The sequence below is a fragment of the Trichomonas vaginalis genome, chromosome IV (genome assembly GCF_026262505.1).
Source record: "Trichomonas vaginalis G3 chromosome IV, whole genome shotgun sequence".
NCBI lineage: Eukaryota > Parabasalia > Trichomonadida > Trichomonadidae > Trichomonas > Trichomonas vaginalis.
Window position 1 is genome coordinate 24368458 of NC_067206.1, and position 15450 is coordinate 24383907.

General features: G+C 33.9%; 5 protein-coding genes and 3 pseudogenes across 8 annotated transcripts, besides 1 other annotated feature; 2 read left to right on the forward strand and 6 right to left on the reverse strand.

Moving 5' to 3' along the window:
- Positions 1–15450: part of a mobile genetic element that runs on past both edges of the window.
- On the reverse strand, positions 2105–2678 carry TVAGG3_0159510 (annotated as a pseudogene). The gene has a single exon. A coding segment is annotated over exon 1 (574 nt).
- TVAGG3_0159520 lies at positions 3934–5516 on the reverse strand (annotated as a pseudogene). The gene has a single exon. A coding segment is annotated over exon 1 (1583 nt).
- On the forward strand, positions 5951–6267 carry TVAGG3_0159530 (uncharacterized protein; the record flags this gene model as incomplete). The annotated part of the gene is made up of 1 exon (XM_051224917.1): positions 5951–6267. A coding segment is annotated over one exon (317 nt), but the record flags the coding sequence as incomplete, so codon positions are not given.
- On the reverse strand, positions 6721–7474 carry TVAGG3_0159540 (annotated as a pseudogene). The gene has a single exon. A coding segment is annotated over exon 1 (754 nt).
- On the reverse strand, positions 8792–9730 carry TVAGG3_0159550 (organellar and viral DNA polymerase type B; the record flags this gene model as incomplete). Its single annotated transcript, XM_051224918.1, has 1 exon — positions 8792–9730. One exon carries the CDS (start codon positions 9728–9730, stop codon positions 8792–8794), a length of 939 nt encoding a protein of 312 aa, XP_051109904.1.
- Positions 10437–10922, reverse strand: TVAGG3_0159560 (integrase core domain containing protein family; the record flags this gene model as incomplete). The annotated part of the gene is made up of 1 exon (XM_051224919.1): positions 10437–10922. The coding sequence occupies one exon, from the start codon at positions 10920–10922 to the stop codon at positions 10437–10439; it is 486 nt and encodes a 161-aa protein (XP_051109905.1).
- Positions 13181–14512, reverse strand: TVAGG3_0159570 (organellar and viral DNA polymerase type B; the record flags this gene model as incomplete). Its single annotated transcript, XM_051224920.1, has 1 exon — positions 13181–14512. A coding segment is annotated over one exon (1332 nt), but the record flags the coding sequence as incomplete, so codon positions are not given.
- TVAGG3_0159580 (uncharacterized protein) lies at positions 14869–15294 on the forward strand (the record flags this gene model as incomplete). The annotated part of the gene is made up of 1 exon (XM_051224921.1): positions 14869–15294. The coding sequence occupies one exon, from the start codon at positions 14869–14871 to the stop codon at positions 15292–15294; it is 426 nt and encodes a 141-aa protein (XP_051109907.1).

Genomic DNA, 15450 nt, shown 5'->3' on the forward strand with positions numbered 1-15450 from the left:
TTGCGTTGTCTTGAGAATATACGATACGACCATTTGCAAGGATTTGATATCCAGCAACCGCATAGAAAGCGTCATCGAAACCAATCCAAAATCCTGGTGGGTTTGTTTTATTGAACCTGAACCAATTTCTTTATCTACAATAAATTGACCTTCCATTTTATACGTAATGAATGTATTGTAAAGGTCCAACATATTTTCACCAGGAGGTGAGAGATTGAATGTTACCCATGTGTTATCTTTAGCAGTTCCAGGTTGTGATGGAATCTTTGCGTCAGAATATTTTCTATTAGTGTCACCAATTTGAACTGCATTGTCTATGATATCGAAATATGAGCGAATCTGATGAATATGCTCTGCTGGAGTAAATTCGTTTAACTGTTTCGTTCTGCATGTATTTACTTCGGATAAAAATATCTATTACTTCATTATTCTCACTCTTCTTCTTGGCATTCGTGGTGGAAGTTGTTTCTTGACATTTTCAATGAACTGTACATTCTCTTTTGTCTCAACTTCTTTCACTGGCGGGTCAGGATTCTTTGACTCGGTTGTTTTTCAATGAAATTCACGAACTTTGCAATAAGCTCTTGATTCGTTATTGAAAGTACATCTGGCTTCTTTCTTCTGGTTCTATTGACTTTTCAGTTGAACAGAAGGTTTTATATGGGCTTCACCCTTGCCATACACCTTAATGTTGTCGCTTTCTGCATTCGCTAATGGAACCTTTCTTTTTCTTACGATATTTTACCATCTTTACTCTGACTTACGTAATAGAAAGGATGTTGTATTCCTCTTGCGTCATTTAATATAATAGACTCTCGCTCTGATTTTGACAAGCTCATTTTACATCGGTTAAATTTAATTTTGTTTTATCTGCAGTCAATGACTCAGACAAGCCCTACGGACAAGACCCAAGGGGTCATAGATGTTGAAGCATTGAAGAAAGAAATTCGTGAGCAAATTTTATCCGAACTGAAGGAACAAAAACAAGAACAAAAGCCAGAGAGACCAAAGAGAAAACTTAGTGAAAAACAACTTGCTGCATTAGCTGCTGGAAGACAAAAAACCCAAGACTACTGGCGAAGAAAGCTAGAGAAGAAGCTGAAGCAAAAAAGAGTAAATGGTTTATTTTTATCCGAATTAAATGTATAGACAAATACCTTTAACTGTTGCGTTCAGTAGTGAAAACCCTGACGTCAAAATAAAGGGGAACAGAGTAACGTTTAAGTTTCCAACAGACTGGATTGTGAACATAAATGAAGAGAAGTACATTGGCATAACATCTATGTATATAACACGTGCTTTCAGAAAGGTTGACTTTATACTTCAAGTCGAGATAGAAAATGACGAACAGTCTTTTAGCGCCCAAAACATTCACATATACAAATACTTTAAAGACGATACAACATTGTTGCAATGTATGATTTCATTTAATGAGATGTTCGAGAAAAAGTTCAACATTGAAGTACAAACTTTACAGCCTTTACGTGAGTTTCTTGCACAACTGAAAGAAGAAGGTAGTCAGCCACAACTTATAGACTTTCATTATGAATTTAATGAAAATGCTGATGGAACTCATGACTGTCAGTTTGTTATATATTCACCATTCAATGAAGTCGCTAAAAAGAAAGAAAATCCATTACGTATAAGATTTCAAATCTCTGAACCCAATGATGATTTCAAGAATGTTTTCAATTATGATGCAATGCTTCCGAGGAAAAATGAATTTTCAAAGATTGTAACACCTGGCATTTGGGATAGAAAGCAAGCTATATTATATTCAAACTTAAGTAAGGGAGTTGAAAATGAGTTCATTGGTCATACAAGAACTTCACCACTTCCTAACCCTAAATACTATAAATTAACTGGCTTCAATCGTGAGTTTTGGATAGACATGTTCTCCACTCATGACCATAAAGCACCTGTTTTGCTACCTCCAGACCATAAGGACTGTCTCTACATTGAAGCACAACTCTTAAACTCTACCATCGCAGTATTGTAAATGACCTCATAGGCTTCGCCCTTGCCGCTAGCGGCTTATTTTTATCACGAATGACCTCATTGCTGACAAAAATAAATGACCTCATTATTTTTCTCATTCATGACCTCAGAACTTAAGCTTTCTTATGAATGAAGTCTTAGTCTGAATAGAGAAGTTAAACTTTTCAGCAAAGCAAGGACTAGAAGACTTACATAAGTCAAATCCAATCTCTTGACCATCATAAAGTGCTTTATATAACTTCATAACACTGAACTCAGAGTCTTTGTCAAATTTTCCTTGCGGAACCATTAAACCTTTATCTTCATCATAGAAACACTGAACAGAGTCAAGAAACATTTCATTAGCGGTTAAAGCAATAACATCTTGCTTCACGCCTTTCATTCTGCAGTGAAATGCAACTTCATTTAAATCATTCGTGAGTAAGTCTATGTAAGTCTTCTTTCCACAAAATATTGACTTGTATGCTAAACTTTGTTTTCCAGGTGTTATTTCTGCGAAGTCAGAATGAAATTGACCAAGGTTTTTACCAATGAGAACTCTTCCATAACGTTTCTCAAACTCTTCACGAGTTTTGGTATATCTTCATTATACAGTGCATCGAATCTGTATCGCTATAGGCTATATACAAACCCATATCTTCAGCAGTACAGAATACTTCACACATTATTCTCTTCGACATAGACAGAATGTTAACACCAAGTGGACAGAAGTTAAAGTGTCTGCAAATGCTTTTCGTTAGCTTGAAAATAGTTTTATCTGAACCATCCAAACCTTCGAACTTCACTATATGGTTGTAGTTTCTGATGGCATATCTTATAGCATCTTTGTCATCTACTATGGTTATTTTTGACTCAATAGGAGATAGAATAGTTTTGCCATAAATACTGTTCAGAATGAGCTTTATATTTTCTTGCAAAGGATTTCCTTCTTTCTTATACTTTAACCTTAACTCAAACAACTTCTTTACTTCATCTCTTATTCTAATATCTCTGTTTCCATCGTAATAGTATCCTTGCAACACTTCACATTTGACACCTTGATATTTTATGAGGTCTTGTAATGTTATATGGTCAACATACATTAAACAGCAAGTGTTTGAACTTCTGGGAACGTTAAGTTCTGGATTTAGTTCAGGGTCACAAACTATTAAAGGAAAGTGTCTATGTATTCCAATCTCTGTTATCTTAATGAGAACAAAGAAGCCAGACATAAACTTTTCACCAATGGGTTCCTTTTGGTCGTCATCGAATAAATGTCTCATGAGATACTCTGTGCTTAACATCTCATCCTTCAATACTTTTGGAATTCCTTCTAAAGTATAAAGTCGATAGCTGATGGATATAATGAAACAGCGTCGAAGTCAGCAATGAGTTTCTTTTCGCTCTTTTGTTTCATGTTATCTGACAACATACATCTTCCACCTTGAATGCATCTCGAAATAAATTCTCTTGGTTTATTTGAGAGGTCATATAAATTTCCATTCGGGAATACACTCTGTTCTCAAACAATTTGTTAGCAATAGAACAAATACTAACGTAGTCATAAACGTTTAAATCAAATTCTTTCAATAAGTCATTGCGGAACTTTACAAAACCTTCTCTTAAAATTCTTACATCTTGTTTGCAGTAAAACGTGCTATATTTTTCTAAGTCGAAGTGGTTCTCATCTATTCTGCAACCTTTAATGGAATCTATGTTTTTCATGAATGTATCTGCATCCCGGATAAACTTACATGCTTCAGAAATGACACCAGTTCTGTTGTCATTTGCTAACAAAACACTGCTGTAGTAGTTATGGAAATACTTCTTTCGGTCCTGTTTGTAAGTTAAACATAGCAGGAAATAGTTTAAGCTTCTTATTTATAACACTGTAAGAGTCTTTTATAATAATTGCCCTTCCTTTATATAAGCCAGTTATTTGCATTGTTCGTGAACCTTTAATGATGGGAGTTCCTTTCACTTCTGTCATGTGTCTTAAGATGAAGTTTATATCATAGCTGAGGTTATGGAAATATATTAAACTCTTGTCAGGAAGTCGTTCCAAAAATTCTGTTGCACAGTTCTGACCCCAAATGCTTTCACTCACTGAACCATCTTCACTGTCGTAACAGATGTTAAAAGCTTTATGAAAGCCATCGGTACTGCACTCAAAGTCAGCAAAGAAAACGTGCTCAGGAATGAACTTGCACTTATTTTTATTTACTTCTTTTGACTCTGCTTTCTTCTTCAGTTGTACACAATACTTTGGAGCATATGTCAAATCTTTAAATGGTGCAAGGTTCTGTTTATATAAGTCAGTCGTATATGTGAAAAGTTCTCCATAAGAAATAGGTTCGAAATATTTGCACTCCCACAATGTTTTCATAACATCCCATACGGTTAGTTCTATCCATGCAACAATGTATTTACCATCTCTCATTGTATATCTTCATCTGTTTTCAATGTTCATTCCACCACACTCCTTCAAGATTTCTATATAGTTGCGAATGAAATATGTTGTCATTGGTAATCTTTCGTTTAGCATGTAGTGGTCTTCAACAAGAAGTAAGTCAATAGTTCGAACAGTTTCACATTCTTTTGGTATGTATCTCTTTATTTCATTATGTCTTGAGTCATTGAATAACCAATGGTAACATTAAATGCTATACCTGTTGTGTCAGAAATTTCTTGTACTTTACTTTGAGGAAAGTCTCTAACACGAATGACTTCTCTCATGTGGTCAATAGTTTCTTCATTACTCCAGCCTGAATGCAAGCATAAACGAAACAATTGTCTTCTGTCATAAGTGCTGCAGTTCTTTTGTTCAATTCATTGAAAATTTGGTAGCGTTCAAGATTTATAGGTAATGTGCAAAGATACTTCCAGAACTGACCGCTTCTCTTCTTATAAAACTTCTTTTCACCATTATCTTTCCAAAAGCTTTCTATAAGTGCTGGGTTTCCTGTTTGCTTAAGAGCTTCCAAAATGACTTTCTGGTCATTTGTCAGTGTGCTTTCATCTCTATATGGTCGTTTGTGGCTTTCCTTTCTTAACATCTGACATCGTTAAGCCTTCATATTCTGTTAAATCATACATCTTTATTTCAGTAAGATTCTTTATGTTTGTCAAGAAGAAGTCATAGTGCATTTCAACAATACCTGCAGCATTTGCTTCTATCTCTGATATAAAGTTCTCCTTCAAGAGCTGATGTAGTAATGTTCCAATATTATTGAGGTTTAACGTAGAACATTCATACTTTCCACCAAGTTTATAACATACCATCCATCTTTGTTGGAGTTTATTTTAATCTTCTCTAAGAGTCTCATGAAAACCTTACCGAAATGTTTGTGTAAGTAGTCTCTGTTTGGTTCATCTAAAGCTTCGATGTTAAAGTCAATGAGTCTATTGCCTGACTTCACATTTCTCTTCCTATTCTCTTCATCTTTCTTTAACCATCTCTCACCTTCTTTTGGTTTGTCGTCAATGGAACGAATGACATCGTTAGCTTTGCGAACTTGTTCTATAGCACTTTTAAACATCTCTCTTCTCTGTTGTTTCAGTGTGTCGTCTCTTCTTCTTGTTTCACCAACGTTTGCATTTGTTATGTCAAACATTTCTCTTCTTACTTCATGAGGTACTGAACGTCTATGATATAAGTCAATAGCAACGTCATTTAAAGGAAATTTCTTGCATGGACTTCGTCCTCGCCGCGTTGCGGCTTTATGAACTCATGAATTCTATCATAACTTATTGCACCATTATAGTCATTGAGGATGTCAGCGAGTGCTTTTTGTTTGTCGCGTAATTTTGCAACATCTATGTTAGCTTCTGTAAGAAGTTGTTTTATTTCCGAGTGTTCTAACTTAGACAACTTCCGATACATCTTTAGTAGGAAATAAAAAAATATTTTTTGAAAAAATTAGATTAGATTTTTTTAAGTTATTTTTCAAAATAATTTAATATTTTTATTTTAATGAAACACATGCAAGATTGCAAGTTCTTTTCATACAATGCTCTCGCTACTGCCATCAAGAATGAGTTCAATGGTGCTTCAAACGTTAATGTTATCTTTAACAAGAAGTTTGTGAAAGAATCTAAGTTTGGTCAGTATGTCAGACCATTAGCTATCGTCATTGACCGCAAACGTTATACTTCACAAGAGTTAGCAGTAGTTTTGAAACAAAAGAGTTTCTTCGTCAATGTCAAAGATACACACTATACTGTCATAAAGAACTCTAACATTGACTTCTTCAGTATTGCTTTAAATCTTTCCGAACAGAAAGAATATAAGGGGTGAAACAAATGTGAAATATTATCCTTCATCTCTGAAGACAATAACGAACAAAGATGTTATACAGAAATTCTTACCAAAGGTTGAAGAAGCTTCTATTGACATTGACGAAGGAAGTGAAATGGTTGAAGAAATAGACCCTGAAGCTATTTAAGCAAAAATATATTTTTGGTTAGTCTTCATATCGATATTTTACAACAATTCCCCAATGTATAAACTTTTCATACGCTTTTTCATAAGCTTTATATACCTTCAGAAATTTTGCATAATCTTTTACATGTTGTTCGTTCTCTTCTTCTGTCATGAGTTCCGAATATTCTAAATTCATGTTCTTTCATATGAGATAAAATTTTATAAAAAAATAAAATTAGCTTAGATTTTTTTTATTCTTCCTCTTTGAAGTTGTCGAAATATTCTGTTATCTTTTCCTTCAGTAGCGGTAAGTCTTCTTTGAAGGTAAGTATTGTACAACCTTTCATATCATAGTGTGTTTGAGGAAGAGTATTTTGACAATTTCCTTTATTTGCTCATCGGTGTCATTGAAATCGGTAAGTTTTCACGATAGAACCAGTTTCTGTCAGATTTGTAAATCTTAGCAAGGTCGTAAAAGCTTTTGTTGTTTCTTCTGACTAAATGCAAATAACCATATCTCTATCTTCTTCTTTCTCCATCTCTTCAGTATAATCATTACTTATAACTCTTTTCCTTTCCTTTTGGTACTGAACGTGGTATTCTTTTCTGTATGCTTTTGTCTTTGGATTCAATGACTTCATCTTTTGCTTGAAGTTTCTTTTCCATCTCTCCACGTTCTGCTTTATATAGTTCATCTAACATCATGAAAATATAACAAGCATAACGAGGTGAAGCCCACATTGCTACAGCATTTACTAAAAGTCTATGAACATAATAACCTTTCAAACCAGGAGCCAAATTCTTGCGATTTTCGAATGGAATCTCTTCCCTCGGTTTTCCGAGGGAAGCAATCATATGAGGAAATTCTTCTAAAAGTTCTTTTGCCTGTTGGTTTTCAAACCAATGATAGGCTTGCTTTGTAGAACTAAGAGCATTCATTATACTTTGCATTTGGTACATATCGTCTTTGACTGAACGAATGAGTCTCAATTGTTTGTTATACTGTATGTATTCGTATTCTTCATTTATGGCTTCATGAACGATAGCAGTTGTTGTGTTCTCTGATGTTGACATTACTGTCTTTACATACAAAATAAAAAAATAAATAAAAATAAAATTAGCCTTTTTTTACATTATGACACGAAGTGAAGATTTGCACTTCGTCAAATTTTATTAAAAATTAGCCTTTTTTTTACATTATGACACGAAGTGAAGATTTGCACTTCGTCAAATTTTATTAAAAATTAGCCTTTTTTTACATTATGACACGAAGTGAAGATTTGCACTTCGTCAAATTTTATTAAAAATTAGCCTTTTTTTTACATTATGACACGAAGTGAAGATTTGCACTTCGTCAAATTTTATTAAAAATTAGCCTTTTTTTTACATGTATTTTTCAGCAACTTCGTCAAATTTTATTAAAAATTAGCCTTTTTTTTACATTATGACACGAAGTGAAGATTTGCACTTCGTCAAATTTTATTAAAAATTAGCCTTTTTTTACATGTATTTTTCAGCAACTTCGTCAAATTTTATTAAAAATTAGCCTTTTTTTTACATTATGACACGAAGTGAAGATTTGCACTTCGTCAAATTTTATTAAAAATTAGCCTTTTTTTACATGTATTTTTCAGCAACTTCGTCAAATAATTTTATAGCTTTATCTATCTCATCTACTTCAAACGTTTCTTTACCTTTTATGGGAGCACCATACATTTTCTCAAACTTTTCGAGTAGTTCTGTTTCTGCGGCTCTCATATCATTAACGAACACAACCTTGACTCTATTGACTGTAGAGTCATATCTTTGAGTTATATTATATGTCCTTCCTATCTTATATCTTTTTGTGTTGAAGTCCCTCGGTTTCTGAACGATGTAAAGTAAGCCTTCACTGCAACGTTCCGTATCGAATGAACCATAAGTTATGAAGTTATATCCAACAACTGGGTCAATCCATAACAAAACTATTGGTATAAGACTTTGTCGATGAGATATGCTGTAGTTCCATAGAATCTTACTGATATCATAAGCTCAGGATTTCTTGTCAAAATTTTCTGAGTTGAAGCATTTCTAACCCAGTGGTTTGTTTTCTTTTCAGATGGTGTCAGAATGTCTGACAAAGAATATTTGTTGTATTTCTTTGAGTATCTTACGTTTAAATCACCGATTCTAACCACTTTGGTGTCATTGTCAATCTTTCTAACTGTTTCAAACTCAATGTTTGACATTACTGTCTTTACATACAAAATAAAAAAATAAATAAAAATAAAATTAGCGTTATTTTTCGAACTAATGAAATTCATGAAATTTGGTCATTTTTCAGTAAAAATATATTTTAGGTGAAGTGGTGAGATCTCACCTCTTTTTTCACCTCTTTTCTCACCTCTTTTTTCACAAGCGTTTTACATGAATTGTACGATGTATATTTGAAATCCTAAACAGTTTCGTAGCTTCTATTTCTTCTTTTAGTACATCGAATGTTTTAACTATGCCGAAGGTTTCTTTATACTTCTTCTTGACGTCAGATAGAAGGAAATCGTCAGCAGTTGGATAATTTTTATTAAGAAATGCTAACATGTCCATTTTATCTTCTGCTGGCTTTTCTGCTTCTTTCTTTAAGTCTGCATAGTCGTTTCTCATTCTTTCTATCTCTTTGACGGAGTAGTTATATTTCCTCATTGCTGCCTTACATTTTGAACATTGCGGATTCATTTTTGCGTTATACATTGAAATTTGACCTGCTAGAACAACTAAGGCGTCAATTGCTCTCTTCATCTCAAACATAGCGGGTCTTATTTGTTTGTTCCATACTTTGCCTCTTCTATCTTTATCTCTTATTTCCCAAACACATTCAGCAACTAACGAAACAAAGTTGTCGTAGGTCTTAAATTCTTCAGATTTATATATGTCAGAAATATTTTTATAAACCATGTCGCAATCTTTGTCCATAACTTTATGGTTGCAATGAAAACCAAGGAATTCATAATTTACTTTACGTATGAATTTCTTAATTTCTACTGAGTCAGTTGCTTTGACTTCTATTTCATCGAATTCAGGAATAGTGAGCTTTTGTTGTTGGATTTCAGGTAGTTTAGGCAAATGGTCGATGAGGTCCTGCATTTCATAAAGATACTGTTCATTTGTTTCATCTTTCGCACTACAGTCTAAATTACTTGTTAAAAGTTCTTGCTTTATCTTCTGGATTTCTGTTTCAAAAGTATATGAAGAAGGAATGAAGCTTTTCATTTCTACTAACATAGATGTTGGATTCATGACTAACGAGTTTGGTGCTGTTGTTTGAATTGTTGTTGTGCCGATTGTTGAAATCATGTCTTTTATACAAAATAAAAAAAATAAAAAAAAATAAAACTAACTTTATTTTTTATTTCGGGAAAATTCATGAAAATTCAAGAGGTGAAAAAAGAGGTGAAAAAACATTTACGAAGAAGTCTTGACAAAACATTTACGAAGAAGTCATGAAAATTCAAGAGGTGAAAAAAGAGGTTAGAAAAGGTGTTAGAAAACGTGTTAGATCTAACATTCTAACATAAACTTTATTTTTGGTGTAAATTTCATGATTTTCGAGAGTTTTAGACCATGTTAGAAAACAGGTGAGATCTAACATTCTAACATAAATTATATTTTTGCTGAATTCAGCAACAAAATGAACGAGGTCAGGATGTATGTAAATACCTTTGAATTCATTCATAACACCCTTAGTAAGCTCATAAAATGCTTGTTTTGAGGTCGAGCCACTTTTGGCTCCACCGTATTCTTTCAACCAAAACTCAAGAATTTCCTGCATGAATTTTGTATAAAACTAATTTTATTTTTTTATTTCGGGAAAATTCATGAAAATTCAAGAGGTTAGAAAACGTGTTAGAAAACGTGTTAGATCTAACATTCTAACATAAACTTTATTTTTGGTCATGGACTTCGTCCTCGCCGCTTTGCGTCTTTATGTTAAAATAAATGGTACCATTAATGATATCATGACTGTTCTCATTCATGTCTGATTTACATCTAATGAAAAAGTTTAGAAGAATTTTCTTATTCTTTCTGGCTTATTTTTGTCTTTCCAGTACTCCCGCTCTAATGGTCCCAGATGTGTTGACTTTGACTCTCTCAAGTTCTTAGATGGTATAACATCTTCAACGCCTCCTTCATATCTTACTTTATAAGTGTCATCGTTTATGTTGTAGCCAAGTATTTCAATAACCACTCCTCGCTTTGCTTCGTCAATAGTTTCAGCAAGTTTGCCATTACTACTTTCGACTAATTTATGACGAGGATAAAATGCTATGGAGTCGTCAGCAGCTTTTATAAGATATCCATTACCTTGCGTAGAGTCTACGATATAATAGTTTCTACTTAACCTTAAACGTTTCTTTGTCAACGGTTTGTCGTCAAGAACTACACGAACTTTTGTACCAGGAATGAGGGTAAATTGTGTTGAATTTCTGATATTTTGTGTTTGACTTCGTTTCTTTTGTATATACTTTTCTTCTTGTTGTTGTGTCATTGAATTTGGTGTATGTCCTGTTGTAGAATGTGTTGAGGAATTATATACTTCGAGAAAGTGTTTCATTGTTTCTTCGGTAAAGTCTCGCTCTTGGTTTAAATCTCTGAGAGTCCTTATGAAGCGTTTATGATGCCGAGTATGTTATGGTTATGGTCTTCAGTAGTGTAGTGAGTTATGTTATGCTTAATGAGAAAATCTGTGATTTCATTGCTGAGGTATGCACTGTCTTGGTCTGATGTTAAAGTACTTGGGCTATGTTCTGCTACAAACTTTTGTAAAACTCTTAACACTTCACGAGTTCCTTTATTTTTCATTGGATATGCATATGCTTTACGAGTGTTAACATTAATGAAGATGAGGAATGGTTTATGTCCTCCATTTCTGCTTTGAATGAGAGTGTCAAATTGGTATGCGTCAGGAGTGTTGGAGTAAATTGGTAAAAAGTAGTCGTAAGGGTTTATTTTTGTTTGATGTACAACATTTTTGTCAAAGAACCTTTTCACTTCAGCTCTGTTAGTAAATCCCCAACTCTTTGCAGCTTCATTGAATTTCTTAAAAGACCTCCATGGATGTTGTTCGAATACTTCTTTCAAGCTCATTTATGTAAAGTTAAAGATTTTATTCTAGGCTCAAGCGCGTTCATTGAACTCTATACCATGCAAATACAGTCATAAATGGTGGCATGTAATCTTCACCCGAGCCTGTTGGATTTGTTGTGAAAGTGTGTGAATGATTTCCTGCGGTTCCACAGAAAATACCTGCGCTTGAATCTACGGGGTCACTTGAAATATCATATCTATGCATTCCCTGTCTATCCGAACCTGCTGCAAGATTTGTATAACCTCTTTTTGTTATTGAATGTGAATGACTACCTGTTGTGTTTGTAGTTCCTGTATGAGTGTGCGGTGGAAGGTTTGCTTCTTTAATTTTCTTCGAACCTCCTGTTTGCTTTGAAGAGTTAGCACAGTATAAGAATTTGTCTACAATCTGCTGCCATGTACCAAAACCTAAAACTGTTGCTGGATTTGTTGAATTCATTGACGTATAAATAGAGCCTGTAGGATATAATGTTTGAAGTATTTCAGTCTTTAATGTTTGAAGCTCTGTTTTGTCAGCCTTTTTATCTAACATTGCGGGTAGTTCATGTGCTTCAAAGTTTCTGGCATGATCTTCGATATTCCTGCAACTCTTATCTAAATTGTTAAGAGTATCTTTTACGCTTGTACTTGGATTCTCTAAAGGTGCACTTGAACCAAGGTCAAAGTTCAATATTATGTCGTCTGCTCTAACAGTAGTGAAGGATTTATGTGTATGGTTCTTGTCAGCTTTCTTAATCTAAATTGTTGGTAGTTCATGTGCTTCAAAGTTTCTGGCATGACTTTCAATATTCCTGCAACTCTTATCTAAATTGTTAAGAGTATCTTTTACGCTTGTACTCGGATTCTCTAAAGTGCACTTGAACCAAGTCAAATTCAATATTACATCGTCTGCTAACAGTAGTAAGGATTTATGTGTATGATTTTTGTCGGCTTTACTATTTAATGTAGCTTGAAGTTCATTTATATCGGAGATTTGTTTATGAGATTTCAAACTTTGTTCGTTGCTTCAAGTTCAACTTTGTCAGCTTTACTTTTAATAGCATCTTCAAACGTTATTTTTGACTTAACTCTCAAAGTAAATCTTGTTCAACTAATACACCGTTAACATTGAAAGTAGAGGCATAAATTTCACCGGTATAACCAAATGCTTCTGTGCTTTAGCTACATCATACTGTACAGTACAGCTTATGTCATAACCTTTAGCACAATGTATTTATCTTCTTCTTTCATTAACATTTTTTGTCTTCGCTTCATCACTTCGTGTTAAATATCCATGTAGTCCGTTATAATCTGTTCGTCTGAAGTTATATAATGAACGTGGTTCTTGTCCGCTTTACTATTTAATGTAGCTTGAAGTTCATTTATATCGGAGATATTGTGTTTATGTTCTTTATCTGCTTTTTCGGCTAATTTCTCTTCTATCTCATTTATTTCAAGTTCATGCCTACCACCACCTCCCGAAGAAGTATTTTTCTTCAGCTCTTGAAGAACGTCCACTTCGCCATCTTTGGTGTCAATAATGAGACTTTGTGTTAAAACCTTTCCTGTCTTAATGGATGTTTGTAAAACTTCTTCTTCACCGTGTTCGGGGTCATGGTCGTCATCATATCTTGTGAAATCAGAGATGTTGTCATACATTAAGCATATCTGTCTCAAAAGTTCTGCTATTTGAAACTGGAACGAAAGATATACAGAACTTTCATCATCTCCTAAAGTGAAGTCTGCTTTCTTAAGTATTTCTTGAATGTATGCAATGAGAACAGAGTACCTTGGAAAATATTCGAACAATATTTCATTAGCTGTTGGTTTTGGTGGTTCTTCTGGAGTTTCTGTTGTTTCAGTTCCTTCTGTAGGTTCTGTTGGAGTTTCTGCATCTCTTGACTTCAATGCTCTTGCTCTCAAAGACCTAAATGTTAGAGCACCGGGTTTTACAAAGGACTTTATAAATGCTTTAATAGTTCCTGGTAAGTTATTGTTAGCATTAAGTAAGTTCCTTATGCTTCCATCATGTACGTCCATAGCACTATGTAAAAAATCTATACTTTTCTTGTAGTCAGCAATAGACTGACTGTGATTTTTTAAAGATTTGTCAATACCTTTAAGCCAATCTTCATGCATGTCTGATACTGAGCCAAGAATATCATTTGCTTCCTTTAGTGTATTTTGTGCTTGTCGTAAAGTATCCAATCCCGTACGTGCATTGTTTGCTATACGTCTTACAGTATCTATTTGACTCCTTGTTTCTTGCATCCAACCAGATAAAGTTTTAATAGTATCCGAACCATTTAAAATGAAGTTCAAAGCATTTTTAACGTCATCTAAAGCTTCTTCACCAAGTACTGCCCATATCTTTCCGATTTGGTATTGAAGAACTCCATAAGAAGCAGCTGTTAAACCAGTATTTATAAGGTTCCATATCCATGATTTAGCAGTTTTTCCATCCTTTCCATCTACACCATCCAAACCGTTCTCGCCTTGAGGTCCTTGTATTCCTTGTATTCCTTGTATTCCTTGTATTCCTTGTATTCCTTGTGGTCCTTGAGGTCCTTGAGGTCCGGTGTCACCCTTCTCTCCTTTCAGTTCATCTTTATGTTCGTTATAATATTCTAATGTCATAAGGTGTACATCATTACTGCTACCAGCAACGCCAAGAATTTGTTTCTCATTCATGACTAAATTCTTTAGGCATTTAATGTTGTCGTCAAATCGAAAGCTCTTTAACAATTCAATGAGAACATTTAATACTTTCACTAATGAGGCATCTACTGTTGAATTTATATATTGCACCGTTCCATCATTTATGATGGGAACCTTGCTTGTTGTAATGAATGGGTCATAAGTGTTAAAAGTATCGAAATCAATGACTTTTTTAGTTTTTCCATCGTCAATGACTAAATCATTGCCTTCAATGGTTAAAGTTGAGTTTTCGTTTACTAGTTCATGTGCTCTTCTTGCTTCATTTGTTTCATACGCATATGCAGCAATAGTCATATTTTAATGAGAATAAAATGTTGTTCTATTTGCAAAGTACAGACCCAAACGAATATGGAACAGTAAAGCTTCAAACAAACTTAGGTCTTCAGAATGAAGCACTTGCTTTCAGAGTTGTTGACTTCAATACTATCGCAACTTTTGTCATAACAGATGAAACAGATTTCATAGAGATTGAAATAGATGACAAAAGAAGTTTTATAACATTTCCTAACAGAGCAGAGTATAGAATAGATAAAATTGCTGGAGTCATAGATACTCTCATAAATGAAGAAACTATTGACAACATAGATGTCGAACTCTCTTCTGAGGGAACATTGAAGTTCAGTAGCAAGAAAGAGTTCAAGATAACACGAATGAGTCATAGAGTTCAACTTCTTTTAGGAGCATACCATATGACATTTCCTTTGAAAAGTGTTGACAAAACGATTGAGATGAAATCTGTTCCATACGTATGTTATGGCAATTGTTTATACATTGAGTCTAAAATAGCTAATGTCACAGGCATTTCAGGAGTTAATAGTAAAGGTTCAGTAGAGTATAAATCTTTCTGTTATGCAGTCAATTCAATGTTCATTCCAAATGTTCCTGTCATAGCAACTCATTTAGGTAAATGGGTTCGCATTAGTCCTCATAATTTGAAAGACATGCAATTCAGACTTGTTGACTTTCAAGGAGAGCCTGTAGAACTGAAGGCACCAGTGCGAATGACTGTTGAAGTTGACTTTTTAGAAAATATTAAATGCAACAGCTTACAAGAGAACTCAGAGCTAAAAATATAAAGTATGAATGTTATGTATTAGGTCATGAACTTTGGTTGTTGCTGTTTGATGAAACAAATGAGTTAGTTATGTCAGTCAAGAGAACAGAAAAATATTGTGTTAGTGAAAACTGCACCAAGTCAATAAGATTAGGTTTGCATTATGAAGATGAGTTCG